Raw genomic sequence first — 25,997 nt, 5'->3', positions numbered from 1 at the left:
ATTTAACGTCTGAACAGCTAAGCCTTGTATTTAACTTCAGAACAACTCTTGTTCAGCTAAAAGTTTTGGATTTGGGACCTCTTGAAGAACTCAAATATGAGGTTCCAAAATCCTGTGCCCAACCTCAAGACTTAAGATTTCAAGGCATTGAAAGGCTTCCTTTAACTTAAGAAATTCAAGTTGAAGGACGTTGTGAGCTTGAAAGTCTAATTGTGTGTCCCTTGTCGAGAGGCCGAAACAAGTGTAAAACTAGTTCTGGACAACATGCCACCTCTTGGCCCATAACAAGATGCCCAAATCAAAGTGGAGGTTTCTTCCTGTCAAAAAAAACAAACAAACTTGAGATTGTACATGACCTAGCGCTTAAGGTTCAAGAATGCATCACATCAAGGAGTCTTGACGTTCCCAGGGATGTCAATTAATTAGATTTTATTAGCTATCTGACTGAATTGGATTATGTTTTATGCATTTGGTAAGCCAAAACCATATCCAATCATAATTGGAGGAAGATATGGTTTTAATTTTTTGCTACCGATGCATTTGGTAAGCCAAAACCATATCAGATTATGATCAGATGCAGATATGATTTTATTTTTTTGCTACCGAATCCCAAAAACGTCTGAATCTGTTTACATGTAAAGAAACGGTTCTGGTGTGAGCTTTTAACAAAATAAGTTTGAAACCATTTAGTCAACATCCTATTAGTCAAATACGGTATCAGCCACATCCAACCCAAATCCAAACCGTTTACATGCCTATGGAAGTTTAGGCCTCAAAGTTAACATATGAAAAGAAGCCCCATTTTAGAGCTTGATGAGGGATATCTTAGCTCTTAACAAACGAACCAGGCTCAAGCTTAGCTCAATAAGTGAGTTCAAATCCTGTTACTTTTAGCTTTGAAACAATGTGTTTTTTTCTTCTTCTTTTAATGTAAACAAGTTTATCTCGTGCTCAGGCTCGTCATGAGCTTGAGCTAAGCTCGTTCAGTTCAGTTCGTTTACGCTGTCACCGTATATGCTCTTAGGGAAGGATAAAGTACTAATTAAACAGTTTAAGGACCACACAATCGAGCACCCTCATTGCTGTGCATACCATCTTCACTATTCCTTCCATATGCACTGCTCTTTAAGAACCGTCCAGACTGAAGATCGCGGTTATACATGTTAAAACCAGCGAGACACCTCTAGTTTCTTTTCATTCACTGATCATATTATATTGTTTTCTCAACCATAGTACATAAAGCTACACAATGAAAACTGTTGGATCACACATTACAGTCTTACAGATTCTCTGGCAAAATAAAGAAGGCCAAGCAAGAATACACATACCAGAAGAAAGAAAGAAAGAAACCCTTGCACAATGAGCGGTTGAAAGATCCATTTGGCAACATGGCAGCAACAGAAACTGTAATATCATATTACCATTAAATTTCCAGACTTCAATTTGGAAGTGTTGGATGGAAAAAGGGATTTGGTTGGCAAATCCTCCATTAAATCAGCAATTTGCTCATCAGAGTTCCTGATGTCACATGAATTTGTATCTGTACATAAAGATGAAAGGAGAGAGAAAAAAGATAAAATAAGAGGGTGATGTAGCAGAAAAACTGAAAGTAAAGACTAAATCTAGAATAAGGGATGAAAACTTCATCGAAATCGCTGACATACCTGAATAGGGAAACATTATGCCGGATCATAGACAGACATACAGAATCAGACGTCTCGCAGGACAAGAAAATTGCAACTTCCAACTAAATGGTGATTTCGCATGGTGCATGAAATGTTCTTCCACGACATACAGGTTCTAGATTTTCTCCAGTATAAGATAAAAGAGGTGAGACTTCCACCCCTGCCTCCCACAAGTATTCAACACCAACCGAAACAAATGTTACCATTCGGAAGATGAGATCAAACAAAATATTAGTATGGATTAGTAAGCATGGCCGCTTCACCTGTTGCATAAAGTGGAACTGTGTGTGTGAGAAAGCCACCTGCTGCAATGACCCACCGGGTGTGGAGACGAAGCACAAGTAGTCGAGCACTATCAGGGGTGTCAAAGCTTGAACCGTTAGCATTTTTCACTGGTGCAAATTCTTCTTCACGCAGAGCCTGAATAACAAACACAGAGTTTGAACTGAAATGTGCATAAGAATTAATTAAATCTAAATATGCTACATGTTTCTGTTTGATCTTCCAATTCTGTGGAATGAGTAAATAACATACCTCAAAGAGAGTGGTGGATGGGGCATATAGAAATGCATCAAATATGAACTGTTCTAACTTCAACCCAGTAGTATTCCCATGTATTGAGGGAATTTTCTTCTCAGCCAGGTGGTAACTGCGGTTTCAATTGACATGTTAAGTATAAGCATAGTATGCTTAAAGATAGAATAAGGATCCATTACAAGATTCAAGTATTAAAGATAGAATAAGAATCCATTACAAGATTCAAGTACATTCCTTAGACAGTGGAAATCTAAAAGGCAAACTGAGTAACAGATAGTTACTAACTTGTGCACAAAATGCTTGATAGATTTCAACCGTAGATTCGATGCTGATTTTGAATAATGTAGAGTTGATGAAAGAATTGTAGCTATAGATGGTGTTAACATTCATAACATGCCTGGAATTCAATCTAGTTTGGCAAGCTCAGTCAACCTTCTTTACGACCAGTTTGCTGTGGAATTAAGGTGAAAAATACATATTATGATAGACATGAAAACACTAACCTGTTTTTTTCTTAAAAACATAATTATTTACAACTGTTCAATGATTTTCGATCGCTTGGAGAAAAATCCACAAATACTTCTCACAAAAAAATGGAGTTACGAAGAGGAAAATTTGTCATCTAATGGAAGTCAAACTCTGAGTTTGGACATAAACATTCTCCAAAGTTTCTGGGTAAAAATCTCCTCTTACTACTGTTTATCTAGTTTTTTGGTCTAATACTCCTCTTACCGCTGCCTATCTAATTAATAGGATGCCATATGAGGTTCTCTAGATTTAAGCCCAACCATACCCTTGTTTCTCCTTCCACCTTAAGACTTAGAGTGCATTTGCTGTGTTCATAATCTCAGACCTAGTAAAGATAATACATTACATCTTTGTAAGCTAATCCTCCAGGTTAAAATAAGTGTCATGGCCTAATTCTAGAAACATGTTTCAATCAGCCCCCATAATTTTCTTCTTATATTCCAAGGTTGTCTTGATAAGAGGGGTTCGAATGTAATTCTAAAGATGTTCTTAATATGGTTCCTATCCAGATGACCACTTATCCCTAGCAAAGATATATATGTTAAACTATGGACAACATAGCATCTTTCACCAATTCTTCAAATAGCATTCTATTCCTCTCCCATCAGGTAAACTGCCATGAGGGCGTAAGCCACCATCTCCATATCAGCCTCCACCTCTCCTCTTTTTTCCTCACGCAGAGTCCAGAAAGCTAGATGCACGAAGTAATTGCTGTCAGGTTTGGCTTCCATTCTGGAGAAGCTGGATGTTTTAATCTCCGAGAAAATGTGCATGACTAAAACAAATGTTGGGATGATTCATCTTCAGAATCACACAAAAGACAACTAGTCAAATGGAATGTTCTTGAGATATGGGTTAGGGGGACCCTGTGGATAAAGATCATTATTCATTAATCTGAGTTTGGTGCTAATTTTTGTCCTGTACTATGGAATAAATTTGTCATGTTTTTTTCTACATTCTTGTTAGAATACTTTATCCACTACTACTTTAGGCTACTAGCATGTGCTTTAGGCACGTATGGTTGACAAACTCAAAGTCTTATCTCAAGATAAAATGGATGAAATTTCTCATGATTTATGAGATTCCTAAAACAAACAATTTTCTTTAAATAAATGCACCCAGCATTTTTTGAGTAGGGAATCTGAGCAACTAAGTTACAAAATCATTCCCTTACCTAGCTGTTATTGTATCTTAATTACTTAAAACTGGCATTAAGGAATCAGATATGCCATGCATTTATCAAAGAACATATGAAGGGAAAAAAACCATAGATCCAAATGCAGTTGCAAAAGTACATAAACAGTAAGCATCACTATGAATGTTTGATGAATTGCATAGTAACATGAGACAGATGTAATTCAAGAAAGAGCAGACATTACAAGCACAAACTATTGTGATTTTGATCACATGAATCATCAGTTTGTAAACCTCAAAATTACTTATTAACTGAAAAATATCTCCGAAGTGCAAGAACTGTAGGAGGAAATATGATAAAATAAGATACTCACATGCCGTCTTTTTCAAGACCATTTGCTACTTGATTCAGGAAATCCAAAGTGAACATATGTAAGCACACCTGATAAACACAAATAGGAGAGGAATGAAGATAAACTAAGTGAAATGTATATCCAAATCAGGAACAAAGATAGTCTAAGTGAAATGCATCACTAAATCATTATCGGTTCAACAATTATTGACAAACAGGAAGTCGCTATTAACTAAATTATAAGCACAACAAATTCACCAGATAAAAATCTGAAGACCAGAGACAATAGGAACATACTAATTTTTCTGTTTGAATAAGTCGAAGACAAGGAAATAAATTTAAAAGCAAAAAGATAGTAATAAAAATGTTTTATGAAATGAAACATTAACATAAGATTTCAGTAAAAATTGTTGGCTGTGATCATATGTAGAAAAAAAGTTCTCACACCACATAAGTTGCCATGAAAAATAAACCAACAGTTACTGCGAATATAATAAGTAATTTGGTAGGTAACGTATTAAACGTTTAAACCATAGCTTGGGAGTATACTTCATGTTACATAAGGAAACATAACTTGACATTGGTAGTTGCTAAATTCAGTTCTCCAAAATGTTGGTCTGATACAGTTGTTTAAGGAGCTAGAAAATTTGAACTTACCTGTCTTCATAAAGAAGGAATAACCAGGTAAGTAATTGAAAAATTAAGCCTTCTCTAAGTTGGCATTGCGAATTTATTATAGATATTGATGTAGTTTGTTACAAGAATCGGTAGCTAATATCAGCAGAACATGGTATAGTGAGTGATCTCCTAAAAGCTTATAACACAATTCCAGCTTGCAAATAATAATCCCTCACAAAGGTCATTGCAGGTATGGCTTCCAATTTTGAGATATTCTCAAGCATTCTAAACCACAAAAACATGTTCTGACAGTTTCCTTAGCAAATAGAATTCTAAGAAACTTGAATACTCAGACACACCACATGAAAAAGATCAATGATTGGAACAACAAAAAACCAGTTGAAGAACATACATTACTCCAACAAAACCAAAGACGCCCCGTGCTCTGATTAATGTCACATGCCATTGATTGATCCATTTCACTATATTCAATAACAGAAAGAGGACCACCTTTACCCCGCTGAACAAACACGCCAACCTTCTCTTGTGGGTAAGCCTGCACCAAGACAATAAATGAATAAACATTATGTATGAACAAAACAATGATGGCCACATATATTTACATACATAGAACATACATATGTATTTTTTATAATCATATTTTCATATGTATTAATAATTATGTATCAGATTATGCCTGAGAAATAGTGTCCACATATTTGTATGCAATTGTACATTGATCGCTACTTGTGTTACAGTGAGAAGAAGAGAAAGCAGAAGAAAAAAACATGATTTCATGTGTGTAAAAGAAAGAAGGGCAAACTTCTTCCATTTAATACACTCACTAAAATGAATTCAACCATGTCAGTTCCAAGAATTGTCTCCATAATCTTATACTTTTTGTAGCACCCATCTTCTTTGGCAATGCTTCCAAGATAGCTTTATGAATGTTGATTAAAACGTTTCAAGATACATGAAAGTCCTCCTAGTCAAGAGTTGCACTAGTTGCATAAGTAATGACATGCCGCTTCCTAGCTAAAACTCCAAATCAATTCTCATTGTAATATCTCGCAAAATCTGTGTCTAATTTTAAATTTAATAAATACAGTTTTTATTAAATAATTATATTTTCACTGTTTAGATTAATATAATATATAATATTTCATAATAGGGTGCTGACGCACTTTGGATCCTGATATGGATCTTCGACTCATTGGCCGAGATCCATGATCCATCTGCGTTAAGAGAAATAAGTAATTACAATGATACAAAAATAAATTATAATAATAATAATATAAGATATATATTATATATATTTTTTTAGAGGTTGTAAGGAAAGGACATCTGCTTCCTTACATAAATAGAACTCTTTCTATTTCTGAAAAGGACGTCCCCTCCTTAGTGGGGAGTCCTATTTGTTTTATAAAAAGGGGTGTGAGCCCTCTCTCTCAATCACGATATTGAGAGAGAGGGCTGTATCGAGAGAGAGAGAGAGAGAGAGAGAGAGAGAGAGAGAGAAGAAGAAGGCTGCAGTGTGCTCACCATCAGTGTTTTCTTCTTCTTCTCCTTCACAAATCGCTAAGGTACGAGATTCTCTCTCCCTTGGTCCGGTAGGCGAAGTATCTAGCATGGGTCGAATCACTCATGGGTTTAAGAAAAGAGATTTTTAAAACCAAAAATCTGTTTAAGAAGGAATGTTTTAGGATAGCAGGCTAGGTTACTCAACTGTTCTAATTTATTCTTGTTATAACATGAATGGATCTGTGAGATAGCCTGTTCAAAAGTTTTTTTTTTTATAAATCTGATTCATAGATATATGCGTCTCTTTTTTTTTTGGACTTAATGGTCTGTTAAAATTTGTGTATTAAGCGAATCATTTGGGCTCATGCAGCAATCTAAGTTTCTGTTTGATTAATATGTATGATGTTAGCTTTTGTCGCCTATGCTGTTAGAGATAGCCTGAATATATAACTCTTATAGGTAACTTCAGGCCTCATTATCAAACAAATATATTTTTGCTTATGATTAACTGTATGATCAAGATTTATTTTTGTTGTTATGATCAAGATGTATTTCTGATCAAGATTTACTTCTATTTAGATTAGAATTATTGGGCTTATACCTGATTCAGAGTTTTGTTCAAATCAAGTCAGTCTGATTGTTTCAACAGGTTTTTGGTTAGAGATTTAGATATTTTTCATGAGGATTTTAAAGATTTAAGCAATAACTTGTTTCTTAGTGGGTTCAAAGTCGAGGTAGCTGGATTTAAAATTTTGTTTGATCCATGCTTATATTTAAGTTTTGAATTCATAAAACTGAGTTAGTAAGCAGTCGAGATCGATGAGATTTTTGGGGTTCACGCACCCCAATGGACTGTTTATCTTGCATAATATTTCCTATATGCTGTTTGTAAAAGTGTACAGGTACTGTACACGTTACAGATTTTTGCTGCATAACTAGATTGACGTGTATGCATGACCTTAGTGTTAATTTTACTGTCTAGGTTAACTTAAATTCTGGACCCTAATCTGCTCTTCTTTTGGAATTTTAGATTCGGAAATTTCTTCTTTTAACATGTATAACTCCTTATTGAGGATGTCTATATAGATCTTGTTTTGTTGTTCATGCATGCATGGGCTTGTGTTGGGTTGATGGATCAGCATCCGAACATGGGTCTCTCATCATAGTTGTCAAGCTTTAGATCCCTGTTCATGCCTTGTTTTAAAGCATGTTTAAAACTTTAAACTTGGCTTTAAATTTCATTGTGTTGGTTAAACTTTGGTCCATATTAAAACTGAATTAACGAAGGATTGTCAGGGTCTAATAAATCTGATTTTTTATTAAAAGTAAATTTAAGTTTTTGGTTAATAATTTAAGTCTGAATTTAATAAGCAAAAAACGGATTTTCTATTCCTTGAACTAGAGTCTAATACTTTTTAATCAACCAAGCAAATCCGATATTTTTTTGATAAATCTGGTTATGTTAAATCTAAACAAGTTTATGTGAACCTAAATCTGTTAGTAAGAATCACATGTTACATCCATTCATAAATTTGATTTGTTTTAGCTACCTATTAATGTGTATTGAAATCTGGAATTCTTGAAGAAATAAAACTCAAACTTTCATGACGAAACTAAAACTGTTTTGCTCGAACTTAATCTATTAAGCTACAAATTATGTGTTAAAAATCTGGTTTGGAAATTGATTTGAAATCTGAATTTCATTTGAAATCTGAATTTCATTTGAAATCGTTAAGTCTGATTTGTTTTGGTTAAATCTGATTTTTATTGAAGAACAAAGTCAACTTTAGTCGGTTATAAAAATATTGGTTTTCAGTCAAGTTATTAATTGGATTTATGGCTGACATTATAAATCTGATTTTTGTTATAATGTGCATGCAATTTTAGCCATGAATATGCATCGGTGCTATGCATCAGGTGAATGTACACTGAATACAAGTTGGTATAACTCTATTTATGTGTAATGGTTGTTCACTAAATTTTTGCAATGCCGTTTAAATATGTTAAATTGTGTAGTAATTATGAATGAACCACTAATGGGCCATTGGAGGTCAGATGCATGTATTGTTCTTAAAATGACAAGTTTTGAATGCATTGCAATATTGTTTCATTAAGCTTCTGAGATAATTGTAGCATTATACTGTTGAAATTGAACAGGCAAATGCCCAAATTAGTTAATGCATCTTGATTTACATAATTGTTCTTGTGTAAAGAACTCTTAATTAATTAAGAATGGTATAAGAGACCAATGTAATAATTTGTTCTTCCTTGATAGCGCTTTGAAATTGTGGGATCCTTGGATGGCGGTTATGGAAGACCGTGCGGATACTGAATGCCGTGTGCATTGTTGTCTCAAAGAACCCAATGAGTGGTTTGTGTTCCTAGCTACGGTTGTAGGAAACTTTCACCACTTTGCCTAGGAGTGGTGTTGTTTGACTCAACTACAGTTATTGATATACCAAGAAAGTGGCGTCAATAGGTGATGATGTTCTTGTTGTCCCAATATTACGTGATGATTCCTAATGAGGATGATGATTTTCGACGTCGGTCGAGGGACTTGTGTGGGACCCAGTTAATAAAATACAATTGTATGATAAGATACTACTGAGGACTGCCTTGGACCTCCAAATTTAGCCTGTTTTAAGTATCTACAGGTTTTATACAAGATGAAACTTAATGTGTTGCATTAAGTAGGAACACGCATTCAAAAACAATACTTGATAATTAAATTTAAAAGTCATTCATGCAAGTTGCATTGGTTTATGCATCCCTAAATGTTTGTGACATGTGGTTGTTGGTAGACTATGATTGAACTGTTTATATTACAAACTTGTTTTGAATATGAATTGTTTGCTAGAGCCCTCTTAAATTTATGTTTGATTTAATTTATGTTATTTTCCTTAGTGTTGAATTTTGAGAGGGTCTCCTACGAGAACTTTGGTTCTTACCCCGTTTTTAAAAACCTTTTTTAGGTACGCGGGACCGGTCTGCTGGAGGGAGCAACCGTTTATGATTTGGTGGACTGGATTCTGACTGTTTTAGTAGTTATGGTTTTTGAGGAGCTTATTAAACCCTAAATGGGGACTATTCAATTAATTTAAATTTATGGTTTGAATAATTCTATGTTTGGAATGTATGTCAGTTTGTGGATATGAAATCCGTAATGTGCCCCTGGATCTCTAGGATATCTTTTCGCACTATTTTAAAATCATTTATTCGTTAAAAAAAATCAGCATTTTTCGAGGGTCAGTTTGTGGTTGTTACACTCATCTAGTCTAGTGACTCATTAATGCATCTTGATTTTCTCCTAAGCACATCTTATCCAAGTCTGATATATTGAGAAAGTCCACACATTTTTGAGGAGCTTGTTAAACCCTAAATGGGGACTATTCAATTAATTTAAATTTATGGTTTGAATAATTCTATGTTCGGAATGTATGTCAGTTTGTGGATATGAAATCTGTAATGTGCCCTTGGATCTCTAGGATATCTTTTCGCATTATTTTAAAATCATTTATTCGTTAAAAAAATTCTGCATTTTTAGAGGGTCAGTTTGTGGTCGTTACACTCATCTAGTCTAGTGACTCATTAATGCATCTTGATTTTCTCCTAAGCACATCTTATCCAAGTCTGATATATTGAGAAAGTCCACACATTTTTCTGAGACAAACTTTATATTGGTCATTTGTTGAATCAACCACTAAACCGAGCTCGGAACCCCAAAGTAAGAATAATCAGTTTTGGATGCCTAGTGAGTGGTGAGAGGCATTTTTTATGGTGTCCTACTCTAAAATAGTATTTACCTTCAGATGATCAACTCTTCATATTCTTCCTTTTGCGCTCAACATAACCCTTCAATGCCTTCATACTCCACTACAATCTCAGTTCTCGCTTACTACATATTCTAAAGTACAAACAAACTCGTCCTTAGTTCTCTGTTGTTAGTGGTCACAAAGCCAAAAAGAGACTGCTAATAATTAATAATACAAGTTAATTTATACCAATCTTAAATGTTAAAGAACTTGCCCAGCTTCTTTGTATACCCGTCTCAGGCATTTTTGTAATTATTCTTTATGTTAATAGTGATATATTAAATCATGGAAAAGTTTTCAGACTAGCAAAATGGTTTGAAAAGAGTTCACAAATGTTGTTTCTAATCATCATTTTCCATAACTTTCAGAGCTTCTATTTATGTAGAAATAGTAGTTTCAGAAACCTCGTCAAAAGCCAAAGAGAGACTGCTAATAATACAAGTTAATTTATATCAATCTTAAATATTAACGAACTTGACCAACTTCTTTGTATACATGTCTTACACATTTTTGTAGTTCTGTTTTAAGTTAACAACTATATTTAAATGTCAAAAAAGTTTTGACTAGCAAAATTGTTTGCAAAAGAGTTCACACAAAGTTGTTTTTAATCATCATTTTCTTTAACTTTTAGAGCTTCTACTTATGTACAAATAGCAGTTTCAGACACCTCATTCCTATAAGAAACATGGTTCTTCATCCACCATTGTAGATTAGAAACACAAAGGAACTCTTGCTTTTGATTTGGTCCACTGGTTAACTTTTCATTTCTTTTCTTGTTTTTACATTTTACTTCATAAAAATAAACATTAGACCACAGTTGATGAGGATAATGTTTCATAATAGATTGCCTTGGTAGAACTGTTCCAAGAATATCTGGATCTTGAAGCAATAAACTGTCCGATCATAAAATAACACAATAACTGAAAAAATAATATGTTCAGTTACCTTACGAACAACTTTTGCAGCTGCAGAGACACCTTTATCAATGAAGTAGCCCAAGAACGTCGGGTCTGCAACTCGGACCTGTACTAGAAATGTTAGTTACTATTCCCATTGGAATATAAACAGCAAAAAACAGAAAAAACTGACTCAATGTCTTCAATAAGAAAGGCCTCTTACCAGTGCATTATCAACTCCATAGCAATCCAAATATCTAATCCCTCGCATTGCCATGTCCTCCAACAACCTTGAAGACTTCAATGCTTTAAAATGCAAACAATTACTTTCCATCAGAAAACAGAACAGCCATAACTGATAACAATTAAAGCTTTCATAAAATTAAATGATAGTGTCAGACCAGCATAAACTCCTCCATTTCCATCTGGTGCTTTTGCCACCTGGTATGGAAAACAAGATCATGCATTAAAAAATAGAAAGAAATTCATCAGTATTAGAAAATTGAAGTAATCTGAAACTTAGCGCCCGTTAGCAAGATCAATATAATGCCTTCAGATAGCTGTCTGATTCTCACGAGATGCTTAAGATATCATTTCATTGCAGACAGAATCTTAGAAAACTTGATAATTAAAGTAATTACAAACTTAGTTTCAAAATTAGAATCAACAAAGCTTTCAAGTAACTGTTAGGGAGACGTGGAATGCATTAGGTGCACTGCTAGATACGCACACATGCAAGAACATAATTTATAAACAAGTAGTCAAGTACACTATATGAGAAAATTTATGCAACCATGTAGACAAGAATGGCATTTATAATTAAGCAAAAAAATGTGTCAACTACTTTATGATATTTCTATAAAAATAATTCAATCTCATACTTATGTTGGTATTGTTAATGTATATAGGGGTATTTTAGTCATTTGTACATATAAGGGTACTGTAGTCATTATACATATTGTATATTTTTTCTTTTTCTTATTTTTTATTCTCTCTTTTATTTTGTATTTTTGTAAATCCTAGAATAGGATTGGGCTTAATGGTCTTTTGACCATAGAGCCGTTGGGATCTCCCCAACAGCTACATTTCTAGCCGTTGGGGAGACCCCAATGACTTCTTCTTGGTTTCCATGTGTATATATAAAGGGGTTCAAACCCCATATTTAGCTAAAAGCTTTTGGTAAATATAAATCATATTTTTATGTTTGTTGGGTGCCCTTAAGTGGGTGATTTGTGTGGATTAGTGATTGTGTAATCGACCCATTAGTAGCCATTGTGTTTGTTTGTGTGCATAAGAGACATCTTTGTATTTCATTACATGGTATCAGAGCCTTGGTGCTCTTTTGATTGTTTTTGAGGTACTCAAGAGACTCGTGAGAGATCGAGAAGATTAGATAGAGCCTCGAGAAACATGCCCATAGCCTAACTTGAAGATTGATGCTCGTGTGGCTGATTTTTAAAGAGTAAAAGAGTCCATCATATCAAATTTGTGGAGCATTGCCAAACCAAGTACCTTCTACTCTTCTTGGTTCTATATACTTTGTTTTTTTGTTTCCCTTCTCTCTTAAATGGCTGACAAGGAAGTGGTGACGGTGGTCTCTATTAAGTTTGATGGAAATAATTACAACCTATGGGCCACCACCATCAAAAGAATCCTAATCGGAAAAGACTTGTGGGAATATATTGATAGTTCCTCAATAGAACCACAACCTATTCTCACAAAGACTCTTAGCGAAAAGGATGGGTCTACTAAAGAAGAGGTCCTTACAGGAAAAGAGAAAAAAAAACTCTCTTAAATTATAAGAAAGCCATGAAAGAATGGGAGATTGAACATGCAAACTCTCTTAATTATGACTTATGACATTTTAGTATGAATTGGATGTGAATTTAATATTGTTAAGTTTTTAATCGTGTTTAAATTATGTAGTTGCCTTTTATTTACATTGTATCAATTGCATGGTTTGTTTCATGTGTTATGATTTTTTTTAGAATTTTTGCTAATTTTTTCTTGATTTTTTGGAAAAATTTTATTAAAAAATTACGATATTTTACGATACACTATGGTGTTACTTTGGGCCCGACCGATACGGGTAACGATATGATACTTATAACCTTGCATTCAATCGTACCTTTCCAAACTTGGGATAATTCCTCTAGCATCATCCAAAGTTTGAGCAGAAGTGTTGAGAAGTGTAAGTTATGGAATATGTGAATGTATCATATGTATTTTTGTGCTACCCTCACTCATGCTTGTACATAGGATTATTTATGAAGGCCATTTTTGTATATTAACAAGAAGTTAGATAGTTAACTATTTTTGTCTTGTGTAAGGGGGGACATCTCCATTAAGATGTATTATTTTCCTATTTGGCTAAGTAATGAAGTTTCTTCTATTCTCGTCTATTGTGCTCCTTTCTTTAGTGTTCCTTAATGGATGTTGATGATCTCCCAAGGGGCATGATACAGTGGCAACTAGAAGCAGACAATCAAGAACAATAAAAATGATAGAACAATTTTCAATATTGAATAGAAAATTGCCAAAGACTATCTTAGACATCGTTCAATAGCAGTGTCGAAAATCGAGACCAATACAGAAAAGTATTAAATTTCAGCATTTGTGGTTAAATCTATAAACAGGTTCAGGAAAATAAGAAGCATTAAAAAGAATAAATGTAACAGACAAACAATACAATAGAAGCTGACAGAACTTGACAAATCAATATCTTTCAAGGAAACAAAATATCAAATCAGATCATTTAAGTTCATGGAATAAAAGAAAAGAATGTTAAATTGAAACTAGATGGAGAATCAAAAGTAAATACCAAGGATGTTAATTAATGGGACTTCTATGACAAAACATATTTATAATTTAAAAGCTTTGGCCCAACAAAAGTAGTGCATTTTTAAGAGAAGAATTCCTTGTGAAGGTCGATTGCATTATATTATAACAAATTAAGCCAATTAGAAACTGCTAATGAACTAACTACATGATGCCAATATCCTAAAAAGTAATATCTTCATTATCATCATCAAGCATTATCACAACTACATGGTGTCAGCTTTATGAGTCTCATTTCTCTGTTCTTCCCTATCTAGATTCTAGAGATACATCTTCGGTCCTTTCCACGTCTTCATTGGTATTTCTCTTTTCCTAATTCCTTCTACTTGCATTGTGCCAAATTTTCTTCCAAGTGAAGTAAATCTTAGACAATGATCCTCAACTTTCTTTCTTTTATCTGCAAGACAACTAACATCTTCCAATATATCCATTTCTAGTTACCCCACTTTCTCACTTAATATATCCAAGCTTAATACATGCATCTCCGCAAACATGTACTCAAATATATCCCTTTTTATGATGAGGAACCCTCACCAAGAACCGGGTCACTTAATGGGCCCGCCCCCTGCGATGTAAACCTTGGGTGGCATCATCGACACCCAAGCCCTTACAGAGCCCACCAGCTAAAGGCACCCGCACGCCTAGTGGGAGTCAAACCTGGGATGAAGGGGTCGGCAGATTCTCCCCATGCCCGCTAGCACTTTGGCGACCCGGGCAGGTGCTATAGGCTCTGTAAAGAATATGCTGATTCTCATTAGTCGTGTACTCCAGGGACATAATGTTCCATTGTTGTATGTTCTCTTAATGACATTATGCATCATTTATCAGGGTAGACTCCTCTTTTTTCTAACCCTAATGTAATTTTAATATACATGTTAATGAGAACAGAAAACCCACAGATGAGATTATGTGGGACTGGCTTCTCTCTCTCTCTCTCTCTCTCTCTCTCTCTCTCTCTCTCTCTCTCTCTCTCTCTCTCTCCTTGATTCAGGATTGGCACCGGATTTTCAGGCTCTGCTAGTTTTGTACACTCAAATATATCCTAAACAAAATATAATGCCATAAAAAGAATTTATAAAATCCATGAACATTGACTAGTCTAATGAATTATGTGTCAGTCTGATAGGGTTGATAAAGAATGAGGAGAATGTAACATACTAACCAACCTTATATGAAGTCTCCATGATAAATTTGCCTTCTTTTGTTACACAAGGAAGAGTTCCTTGTTGGAAGAAACTAATCTGGATCCAGAAAATTCACACGTGACTACCAGAGAAAAATTAGGTAATTGAGATGAAGGATATGGAAATTATGCATACTTGGTCCACCTCCAGGCCAAAGTATCTATGACTCTCAAAAAAATTGCGAGTCGCATCATCTGTAAAGGGGCTAGTCATAATGTACCAATGTATAGGTACAAAACTAGCAGAGCCTACAATCAGACGCAATTAGATATGATGAAGGATAAGTAGATACAATAGTATTGAGGAAGGAATCATACCATCAGTAACAGATTGAGCTGCAAGTCTCTGAACACATAATATTCTCTCTGCCTGAAGTTGAAAGAGTGACTTGCCTGAGGGAAGTCCAATATCTAAAATTGAATCAACATAAAACACAATCAGAAAAGGCCTAAGATGGAAATCCACAAGTCAAGAAAATACAGGGTTGTAAATAGACATGATTACCATTGTTCAACAGCTAAAATATCTAAAATTGTATCTAAAACAAGTTAAATATAACTAGATACAACAGCCATTCCTTAAAGCTCCACTTAAAGAATTTATACTAAATAAAACCCAATGAATTTTTAGCTAAATTAACAAATAATCAGTTTAAGTGAAATGTGTGAGCATGCATTGACAACAAAAGATAATCTAATCACTTCAAAAGATAGATTCAATGTTAAACGGGCACAACTAAGATGAGGATTTGACGGCAAGTGAATGGTAGTTTCTTCAATGCATAGAGAAAATGACTGCATGAATGTAAAGTACCAAAAGCAATATAGGGAAGAAGAGCTAGAAAAATTAAAAACAATAATGATAGTATAAGACCAAATTTCAGGGCAAGCTGCACCAGAACCTAAGGAGAAAACAAATGTGGTATGAAGTAGCATAACAGGAATGACTGAGGTACACTGCTGATAGAGGGGTTTGAACAAAGCCTATATGTTGCACACAGCCAGCGACAGATGTAATGAGAATAGATGCACAAGGGGAAAGGAACAGCCTTAATTGCTGATTGTCTTCATTCTTGCTTCTTCTTCTTTTACTTTTGATGTTACGAGAGCTGCCAGGTTTTGAATAGGTGTTGATATTATGCCCAAAAGCATTTTCTTCCATCTTTATTCCACTATGTCAAGGTTTTAGCTCATCACTCTGATTAATACCATAAGAAAATTTAAGATCCTTATTTAACATATGACAGACCATGTTTATAGAGAATAAGTGGTCAATCTGAAAGAATACGATATTTTTTTGGAAGAATCATGACTTTTTCAAAAAATTACATGCATTAGGAAAACCATGAGTAATTGTGGAAGAATACATTTATCCATAGTGTCCTTTGCAATTCAAGATACATGACTTATCAAGTGCCTTCCTGAAAGGTAATAACATGGACTGTGACTCTTTTCTCTTTACAACTTCACCACCCTAAATTTCCTAGATTAAATACTTGCAGTGCACCCACATAAGCATAAACAAAAAACATAACAATGACAAAAGCAACGCTGATGATGGTGGTGCAAAAAAAAAATGCAAGTGGTTGGGAAAATGAATGTGGGCACTGGCAGCAAGGTGCTGGATGGATTGTGATATTTAGAAGAAACTTAAAATTTGGTGAATTTGAGGAATGGCTAAATATAATGAAGCTTCTTTCCAAAGTAAATTTGATGTAAAAGGTAGGACAATGTGCAATCGTGCTTTGGTGATTCAGGTTCTTCATGGCAGCCTCTTTTTACAGGTCAAGCTTAGACCCTGGGGTGGAATTATGGCCAAAAAAAACCATCTGGGATTCTGATCCCTCTCCTAGAGTGAAAATCTTTCCATGGTTAGTTTCATTGGATAAAGTAAATACCAAACCAACCTAAGAAAGAAGCATTTTCATAGGCCCAGTAGATATGCACCATGCTGTAAGAATGAATAAATTGTCTCTCATCTTTTGGAACATAGTTTTTTCAAAAACATAACTAACCATGTCATGGCCTAACTTGGAGGTGTGGCTCGGTAACCTATCTTGAATTACGAAGCTCTTTTTTAGACCTAGTAAATTTAAGCGCACAAACAGTTTATTTGAAAATGCTGGTTGTGCTCAACATGGTGAGTGATATGGAAGGAGAAAAATAACTGCACTTCCAATGATAAGTTTTCATCTCTCATGTTAATTTTTCAGACTTACAAAGATTGATGTCCTACTTTGTGCAACAGTGAAGTGGCCTAGTACTGATTTGTCATGAATAAGCCCTATTTTTTGCCCCTAATCTGCTGGTACACTATATAATTTGGTTGAAGTGTACTGTTTCTTTCTACTAATGGAATGAAAAAAAATCCCTTCTCAAAAATAGAAAACCAATAATGATAACAATGATGATTTGTGGTGCTATTTTTCTTAATAGAAAGAATGAAAAGAGAGGAAAGGGCATAGCATTTAAGGAACCCCTTGGTCTTCTGACCCCCTAGGGTGGCATCAATAAGCATATAACCCCTAGGGTTACCAGATCAATGGTGTTTGATGCATATGGAGTGATGCCAACACAAGGGCTTACAGACTGAAAGCACCCTATGGGAGTCAGCTAAAAGCTATGACACATAGACATGAACACAGATACAAGAGTAAGCACAGACACAATTGGTATGACTCTCTCTCTCTCTCTCTCTCTCTCTCTCTCTCTCTCTCTCTCTCTCTCTCTCTGTATATACATACACAACACAAAATCTAGGATCTCCTGTTTCAAGTTGTTTTGACTCAATCTGACCCAGTAGGTCAGTTCAACATGATCAATTTGATAGAGAATGAAACTTGAATTGTGTTCTCTTGATTAAAAGAAAAAATAAATTTATCATGTTGACAAGTTTTGGTGCATTTACAACTGTCGATTTTTACATCGCATAGGAATCTGGTGACCCAAACACCGATCTCCAATAAATGGGCCATGTAGATCACGTCTACAGGTTTGGATTTGCAAAAATAGAATAAAATAAGATAAAAGTTGAGATTTACTAAGTTCAACATACAAAAGATAAAAGATTGTAACAAATTTTACATACATACATACACACAAAGATATATATATATATATACATATACATGAGAAAATATTTACTACTAATGAAGGTAATGAACTAATGAGCTAGAAATCATAGGTGCAAGTTGTATCGACTCAATATAACCACATACATGTTTTCAGCATGGTTTGTTTACTAAGGATCAAGCCTTGGATCGTGCTTTTCTGAAGTAAAAATGTGATCTTTTGAGTTAAGAAATTTTGGCACATTGTAGGCTGTTGATTTTTGGACCCCTCTAAAAACCTAATTATGTGCCATAATCACATGATTCAAAACAAGTTTTCTACTAAAAAAAACATGTAGATCACAACAGTAACACTTGATCTACAAAAAAAAAAAAAAAATTATGAAAACAGTGATTTCAAATCATTAACTCCTTACCTTCATTAGTAGCCAATATATATATATATATATATATATATATATATATATATATATATATAGACACAGAGAGAGAGAAAGGTATTGTGCAAATGGACTGGATACAGTTCCAATCATACCAGATCTGCATCCAAATCCAACATAAAAATAATAAATCCTGATTCATGTACAGATCCAAATCAGGCATGTTTTTTGTTTGTAGAGAAAGAGAAGCAGGATATGACTGTAAAGGATAGGTAATAAGAGGTCAGCATTCCCCTGCAACATACAAAACAACAACTAAATGCAAAAATTCTTTTACAGATCAAGGTTAGTCTCCTCAGTCAAAGTCCCAGCAGAAGGTATGATCAGCACCAGACTGTATTTTCCATGAAATGCATGGGCAGTCTGCTCCAACAGAGGCAACAGGACCTAGGGAATCTTCATCCACTTTTTCATCTACCCAAGTCCAGGAAGCTAATGTGAATCCTGTACCACCAACCCCTTAGAATATCTGGTTGTAGTCTTCAATTTGTTTTGTTCTTGAAAAAAGAAGAAAGTCACTATTGGAAGATTCAAGAAAACAAATTTGGCAGAATTTTCAATAAAAAGCATGCAGTGAGTAAAAGTATGGATATTCATTATATGCATACAATAATCCAAGTATATACATGGATAAGCAGTGCCTTTTTTCCAATGACATAAAAGCCTGTACAGATTCACACAATGCAAAAGTACTTACTAAAACATCCCTTAGGGTCTGAACTTCCAAGTCTGGTCCCCTGCAATTATATTTCAAAAACACAGTTGGAGAGGCAATGAGTGTAAGCCAATTGCTCAAGTTCAAGTAATCCGAACTTCCATTCGAATATAAAGATAGATGCACAATGACAATGTTACCAAATGCAATCAGACATCCACATGATAAACCAGCAACAGCTAAGCATTGTTACCTCACTGCAATTCATAATATAAATATGATACAAAGAAACAACTTTTGAATGGCTACCATCTACAATAATATCTCATCCACATCTTGATTTTGCCGTAATAGAGGTGTATTATGGGCAAGTTTGCTTGCAATGTTCTTGTGTGCAAATGAATCCAAATGTACAATCGAGTCATTTACATATCTGAGAATGCAAATATGAATCCAATTTACAGGGTTGCCCACGTCAAATGGAATGACATTAGGTATGACACAAAAGCCATTGGTATGAAAAGAAGTCGTCTTTCATATTTTGGGTCTGGATCTGGTTCAGATCCAGATCCAGATCCAATCCATGTTCATTATACACAGGACTGACGCATATTCATTAATGGCTACATTGTAATTTGGATCTGTTGTAAAAGGGTATTTTAGTACCCTAATCTTTGTATTAAACCATAATATAATATGAAGATTGGTGTGCCAATTCCTGTGTGAGGAATCGTGGTTTCAATAGCAGCATACTTTCTCCCTTTCGTTCTCTTCTCTCTTCATGTGATTGAATATCGGATTCTCTGAATTCTAACATGGTATCAGAGCAGCAGATCCAGTCTTTGATATCGTGACTTCTTAATGATCATCAAAATCGAGATTCTTGCTTTTTTCTTAAGGTAATTCATTTTCATTCTTTCCCATCCCAACTTCTTCCTCTTGTCGTCTTTGCCAAACTTCTCTTTCTTTTCATTCTTCTTTTGATCCCGATCCAGATCTCGGTAAGGCTATTTCTAAATCACGGATTTGTCTAGGTTATCTTCTGAAATAATTTCTTGAAATCGTTCCTTGAAATCGTGACTTTACATTTTTTCCTATTTTTGTTATTTCTTTGGGTTTATTTCATATTATTTAACCATACTCTCGTTTGCGATCTTTGTCCTCCTGGAATAGTTTTTCTTTTCTTCCTTCTTGATCAGTTTCTTCTTTGTTGATCGTTTTGTTGGATCTCTTCCATCCCATCGTGATTCATAGATGCAACGTCTTAATCTAAAGTGGCGTGCGCAATATTCGTTAAACATTATTCAGGTCTACTTTTACAGCAAGGTTTGGTTTACTGCCTCTGGTTTAAAGATTGTTAGTGATTAAAAAAAAAGGAAGAGATGCAGCATTATTTGAGATTAAAATTTTGTTCTAATTCTAGTAGATTTTATTTGGAATTAAAATTCTGCTCTAAATCCCTTTTTCTTTGTTTTTATTCATTCTTGAATTTCGATTTTCTCTCTCTTTGGAATATGGATTTGTTTCCTTCCCAATCTGGTCTTTCCTCAAGTTTTCTTAGTCAACTCGTGTCCAAAAAGCTAAACGACTCTAATTTCTTAACCTAAAAGAGGTAGATCATCCCGTTCGTAAGAAGTTAGTATCAGAGCAGCAAATCCAGTCTTTGATATCGTGACTTCTTTATGATCATCAAAATCGAGATTCTTGCTTTTTTCTTAAGGTAATTCATTTTCATTTTTTCCCATCCCAACTTCTTCTTCCTCTTGTCGTCTTTGCCAAACTTTTCTTTCTTTTTGTTCTTCTTTTGATCCCGATCCAGATCTCGGTAAGGCTATTTCTAAATCCTGAATTTGTCCGGGTTATCTTCTGAAATCATTTCTTGAAATTGTGACTTTACTTATTTTCCTATTTTCTTTTATTCTTTGGGTTTATTTTATATTATTTAACCATACTCTCGTTTGCGATCTTTGTCCTCCTGGAATATATGCACATGCATTTTACTAATTCTTTATGCACTTATGGAGGGGTGACAACCAATTTTCCTATAACGGTTGGGTTACATCAAGGATCTGCTTTAAGCCCTTTCCTATTTGCTATAGTGATGGATGAGCTTATGAGATCAATTCAAGAAAATGTGTTGTGGTGTATGTTGTTTGCTGATGATATTGTTTTGATTGATGAGTCTAGAGTTGGGGTTAATGTTAAGTTAGAATTATGGAGACAGACATTGGAAGCAAGATGTTTTAAGTTGAGTAAGAGTAAGACAAAATATATGGAATGTCGGTTTAGTAAGCAACGAAGTAGTGATGGGAGTGTAGTGAAGCTTGGTGAGCAAGAAATACCGGTGGATGATTGTTTCAAATATTTGGGATCTATCATTCAAAAGTATGGAGAAATTGATGGAGATGTAAATCATAGGATAAAGGTTAGGTGGATGAAATGGAAAAGTGCAACTGGAGTGTTGTGTGATCGTAGAATGCCATTGCGGTTGAAGGGAAAGTTTTATAGAACGGCTATTAGGCCCGCTTTACTATATGGTACGGAATGTTGGGCTGCCAAGAGACATCATATTCAAAAAATGAGTGTAGCTGAGATGCGTATGCTTAGATGGATGTGTGGAAATACAATAAAATATAAGATTCGGAACGAGGAGATACGTAAGAAGGTAGGCATTGCACCATGGTTGTCAGTTGAGGAAGCGGGAGCGGGAAGCGATACGAGAAGCGGGAGCGGGAAGCGAGGCACTTTCAAAATTTTAGGAAGCGGGGAAGCGTGGGACCACTTAGGAGCGATTCGGGAAGTGTCTCGGAAGCGACCTAGGAAGCGTCTCGGAAGCGACATAGGAAGCGTCTCGGAAGCGAGGGAGAAGCGAAAAAAACAAAAACAAAAAATAAAAAATACAAAAAAATTGAAAAAAACAGGGGAAGCGTGGGGGAAGCGCGCTTCCCATTAAAGGGAAGCGCGTCCCCCATTAAAGGGAAACGCGTCCCCCATTAAAGGGAAGCGCGCTTCCCAAAAAAGGGAGACGCTTCCCCCCACGCTTCGGAAGCGCAACGTTCCGCGCTTCCGAAGCGCGCTTCGGGGAAGCGCGCTTCCCCTTTTAGCTAGGCGCTTCCGGTAACCCTGCATTGCACCCATTGAAAATAAGATGAGAGAGAATCGTTTACGGTGGTTTGGACATATTCGGCGAAGGCCTAATGATGCTCCAGTTAGAAGGATGGAGAAATGGGGAAATATATTAATTAAAAGAGGTCGGGGTAGGCCTAGGAAGACTTGGATGGAGATGATAGGAAAGGATATGAATGCTTTGAACCTCACCGAGGACATGGCATTGGATAAAAATGATTGGAGGAGAAGGATTCATGTGGAAGACCCAGAATGATTTTCTTTGTTGGTTCATATCGCTGACCCCAATTGTTTTGGGATGAAGGCGTAGTTGTTGTTGTTGTTGTTTTATGTACTTGTTGATATGCTTGTATGATCAGAATCCTTGAGGGCATTATTTTCTTTCAAGATAGGTCGGTGCAGTTTGTATTATGTAGGTGCATCAAAGGGCAGTTTGATATATATATATATATATATATATATATATATACACCTTAATGGAAGTCGACCGGCCCTAATTCTCTTAGTGGCTGTTTTTGAGCAATTCTTCTTATCTTTCTCTTCTAGTTCCACTGTTTTTTTCTATCCTGTCTGTTCTTCCACGCTCTTTTTGGGCAAGATCTCCAAGGCTGGACATGAACTCCAAGGCTTGACAATCATGATGCACCTAATCCACTCAAACAACAATCACTCTGGTTTAGGTTATATCGGGTTAAGAAAATCAATTCTCAAACCCAACCCACATAAATTCAAGTATGTTTAGAATTATTGCTTACATAAAAATATATAAGAAAACACTCAGGCCAGTCAGGTTAAGATGGATATCCGACAAAGATCATAGCCTAAACCTGACCCACATTATACTAGAGTTGAGTTCAGGCTGACCCGAAAACATTCAGTTCGGCATTTGTATGCTCATACCAGATACTGGGGTTTGGCTGGGTCGGGTACCCGAGACAAACCCAACCCACATAAATTCAAGTATGTTTAGAATTATTGCTTACATAAAAATATATAAGAAAACACTTAGGCCAGTCAGGTTAAGATGGATATCCGACAAAGATCATAGCCTAAACCTGACCCACATGATACTAGAGTTGAGTTCAGGCTGACCCAAAAACATTCAGTTCGGCATTTGTATGTTCATACCAGATAATGGGGTTTGGCTGGGTCGGGTACCCGAGACAAACCCAACCCATTGATAGCCCTAAGTTTGGATAGTTTCAATCCTTGATTACTATATCTAATTCCTAACACATCTTCAGCATAGCCCATTTACCATTTTGCTATCTTCATCATAGGCAATAGTTTGAATGATCATTTCTCAAAAGAGTAAAAGTTAACCACCCATATTACAAAGATAATCAAGACTAAGAAATGGCCGAACTTTCATAGCGGACTCAATCGTTGAGAGTTAAATCCAAAATTGCATACTATCCATCAAGTTCATTTGCATGTCTATTCAGTGGGACAAAATCCAAGCCTTTCAAGTTCCATCCCGGGTCTCAAGATCCAAAATTGCTAGATCATACTCGTATATATATATATATATATATATATATATATATATATATATATATATATATATATATATATATATATATATATATATATATATCACCATTGCTAGAGCCTAGATCATACTCGTATAAATGTTTATACATACAAAAAGTTTTGCAAAGAAAACGAAGGAAGCAACAGAAGTAGGAAAAACAAAAAGAAAGAGGGAAGTTTTCATCTATACCTGGCCTCCAGACAAAAGCAAAACGGCTAACTTCCCCTCAGAGATAGCCTTCAAGCCCATCTTCCACCACCTCTCCCTCTCCTCCATCGTCCTTTCCTCCAGAGTCGAAACACTCGACTCCGGCACGGGCTCATACGTCGGCGAAGGGTTACCTAAAAAAACACACCGAACCGTTCCGATCCGATCAACATTGCTTCGATGTCCCTCACATTCTCGTTAAATTTGAAAAACGAAAAAAAAAACTAACGTTAATGCGCGATCTGACTCTACAAAATCGCAAACAAATCTCCAAAGATCAGAATCAGGGGAATTCCTTCCTACCATGAGAACGGAGAGAGCAGCGAATGATCCGGTCCAACCTCGGAAGATCCAAGCTCTGAACAAGCACCACCACCAAAAAATCAGATTTTCGTCGCGATAAAATCGAATAGATCTAACAAAAACTAATATTTCCAACTTTTTCAGTAACAATAATCAGAAGATCTACATCTAATACGCAAACAAAATCCTTCAAAGGCATCCAAAATTTAACGATCCAGCGATCAGGAGAACAAACCAGAGTATCAATAGGACGGTGCAATGCAGGAAAAAAAAGTGGAGAATGCAAATTAAAAAAAAAAAGAGGAATAACCTCGATGTCCTTGACGAGGATGTCGCGTTCGTCAGGGGAGAGGTCGTCCCAGAGGGCAAAAACGTCTTCTTGGCCGTAGTCCTTCAGCCTCTCCACCAGAGACTGTGGGGGAGACGACGCCACCATCGCCTCTAGGATTCCCTTCAGCAAAGCACAAGCAAACCAGAGAGGAAGGAGAAGGAGAAGAAGAAGATGATGATGATGATGAAATGAAGCTGAAGTAGCAGAGGGGCAAGGGAGTGTGAGCAAAGCCAACTCAAACCGGATAATAATATCGTCTGTTGGCAACCGACATCTCGTTCTCTTCCCCTTCCTCGGAATCTCGAATTTACCCCTGTTCTTTTTCAGTAATGACTTCAGACATTGAACTCGAGAGAGCCCGTATAGATAAAAACATATAATATATATTTTAAGTGTAATATATAAAAAGAGAAGGATGAATGAAAAATATAATCATAAAACATGAACTATTATGTGTAATATATAAAAGAATTATATAATTTAAGATTAATATATAAAAAATATATATTCCATGTATAAATAGCATAGAATGTTTTTACATGAGCCAGCTCGTGTTTGACTCATCTTACTTAGAGCCTAGCCGAGCCGCGAGCTCAATCCATTGGTAAACAGGACTCAAGTTCATTTCGTTCAACTTGTTTACCAGCCCTACTCGTAATTGGGTAACCATTGATAAATATCTTGATATTTTCATTTTTATCGAGGGTAAATAGATGGTGCCGTTTTTTTTTATAATGAAAAATCCTCGCCGAGAATCAGATTACTTAATGGGCTTGCTTTTTGTGAGGTAAACCTTGAGTGGGGTCACCAACACCCAAGCCCTTATAGAGCCCACCTAACCTAAGAGAAACTAGGTCATCCTGTTTTCATATTTTTTTAGATCAATGTTATATGATCAGAAATTTGAGTCCTGATTGTAACATGTAGGTAGGTTTTTTAAGGGTTTCAAAATTCAACGTCTCAAAATGAACTAAAATTTTACTACTCAAAAATATATTATTACATTGAAATAATATTTTGATCTTTAGCAAACAAACCATGTTGAACACAATGTGGTCAGATTGAGATGATAAAGCTTGATCATTTGATTTCCAGTTCAATAGTTCTATGACTTCAATAGCATCAAATATTAGCCCATGCATGTATCATAGGAAAATAGGCATGTTCTCTTTTTAGAAGAAAATCTTGGCTACACTATATAGTACCGTACTCTAGCTAAATCTTAT

The 25,997-nt window shown here is 35.4% G+C and overlaps 1 protein-coding gene across 1 annotated transcript; it reads right to left on the bottom strand.

The window, feature by feature from the left end:
- Positions 1-1,167: 1,167 nt before the first annotated feature.
- On the bottom strand, positions 1,168-24,958 carry LOC149844722 (UDP-N-acetylglucosamine diphosphorylase 1-like). Its single transcript, XM_089995202.1, has 16 exons — positions 24,751-24,958; positions 24,441-24,495; positions 24,120-24,271; positions 19,313-19,352; positions 15,423-15,515; positions 15,241-15,353; positions 15,088-15,162; positions 11,485-11,524; positions 11,307-11,389; positions 11,133-11,210; positions 5,267-5,410; positions 4,259-4,326; positions 2,220-2,334; positions 1,949-2,105; positions 1,665-1,845; positions 1,168-1,540 (listed from the first exon to the last, which is right to left on the bottom strand). The coding sequence occupies exons 1-15, from the start codon at positions 24,874-24,876 to the stop codon at positions 1,748-1,750; spliced, it is 1,437 nt and encodes a 478-aa protein (XP_089851328.1). The 5' UTR covers positions 24,877-24,958; the 3' UTR covers positions 1,168-1,540; positions 1,665-1,747.
- Between the last annotated feature and the right edge of the window lie 1,039 nt (positions 24,959-25,997).

This window comes from Nuphar pumila, chromosome 2, assembly GCF_984573655.1.
Source record: "Nuphar pumila chromosome 2, dmNupPumi1.hap1.1, whole genome shotgun sequence".
NCBI lineage: Eukaryota > Viridiplantae > Streptophyta > Magnoliopsida > Nymphaeales > Nymphaeaceae > Nuphar > Nuphar pumila.
This window is presented reverse-complemented; position numbering and strand designations above follow the sequence as displayed.

Excerpts from the sequence above, each read along its gene's own strand:
- LOC149844722 (XM_089995202.1), bottom strand. The coding sequence starts at position 24,876 with ATGGTGGCGTCGTCTCCCCCACAGTCTCTGGTGGAGAGGCTGAAGGAC. Across the intron at positions 15,354-15,422 it reads AGCTCAATCTGTTACTGATG|GCTCTGCTAGTTTTGTACCT; the intron begins GTATGATTCCTT and ends GTCTGATTGTAG. Across the intron at positions 2,106-2,219 it reads CATCCACCACTCTCTTTGAG|GCTCTGCGTGAAGAAGAATT; the intron begins GTATGTTATTTA and ends TTTGTTATTCAG.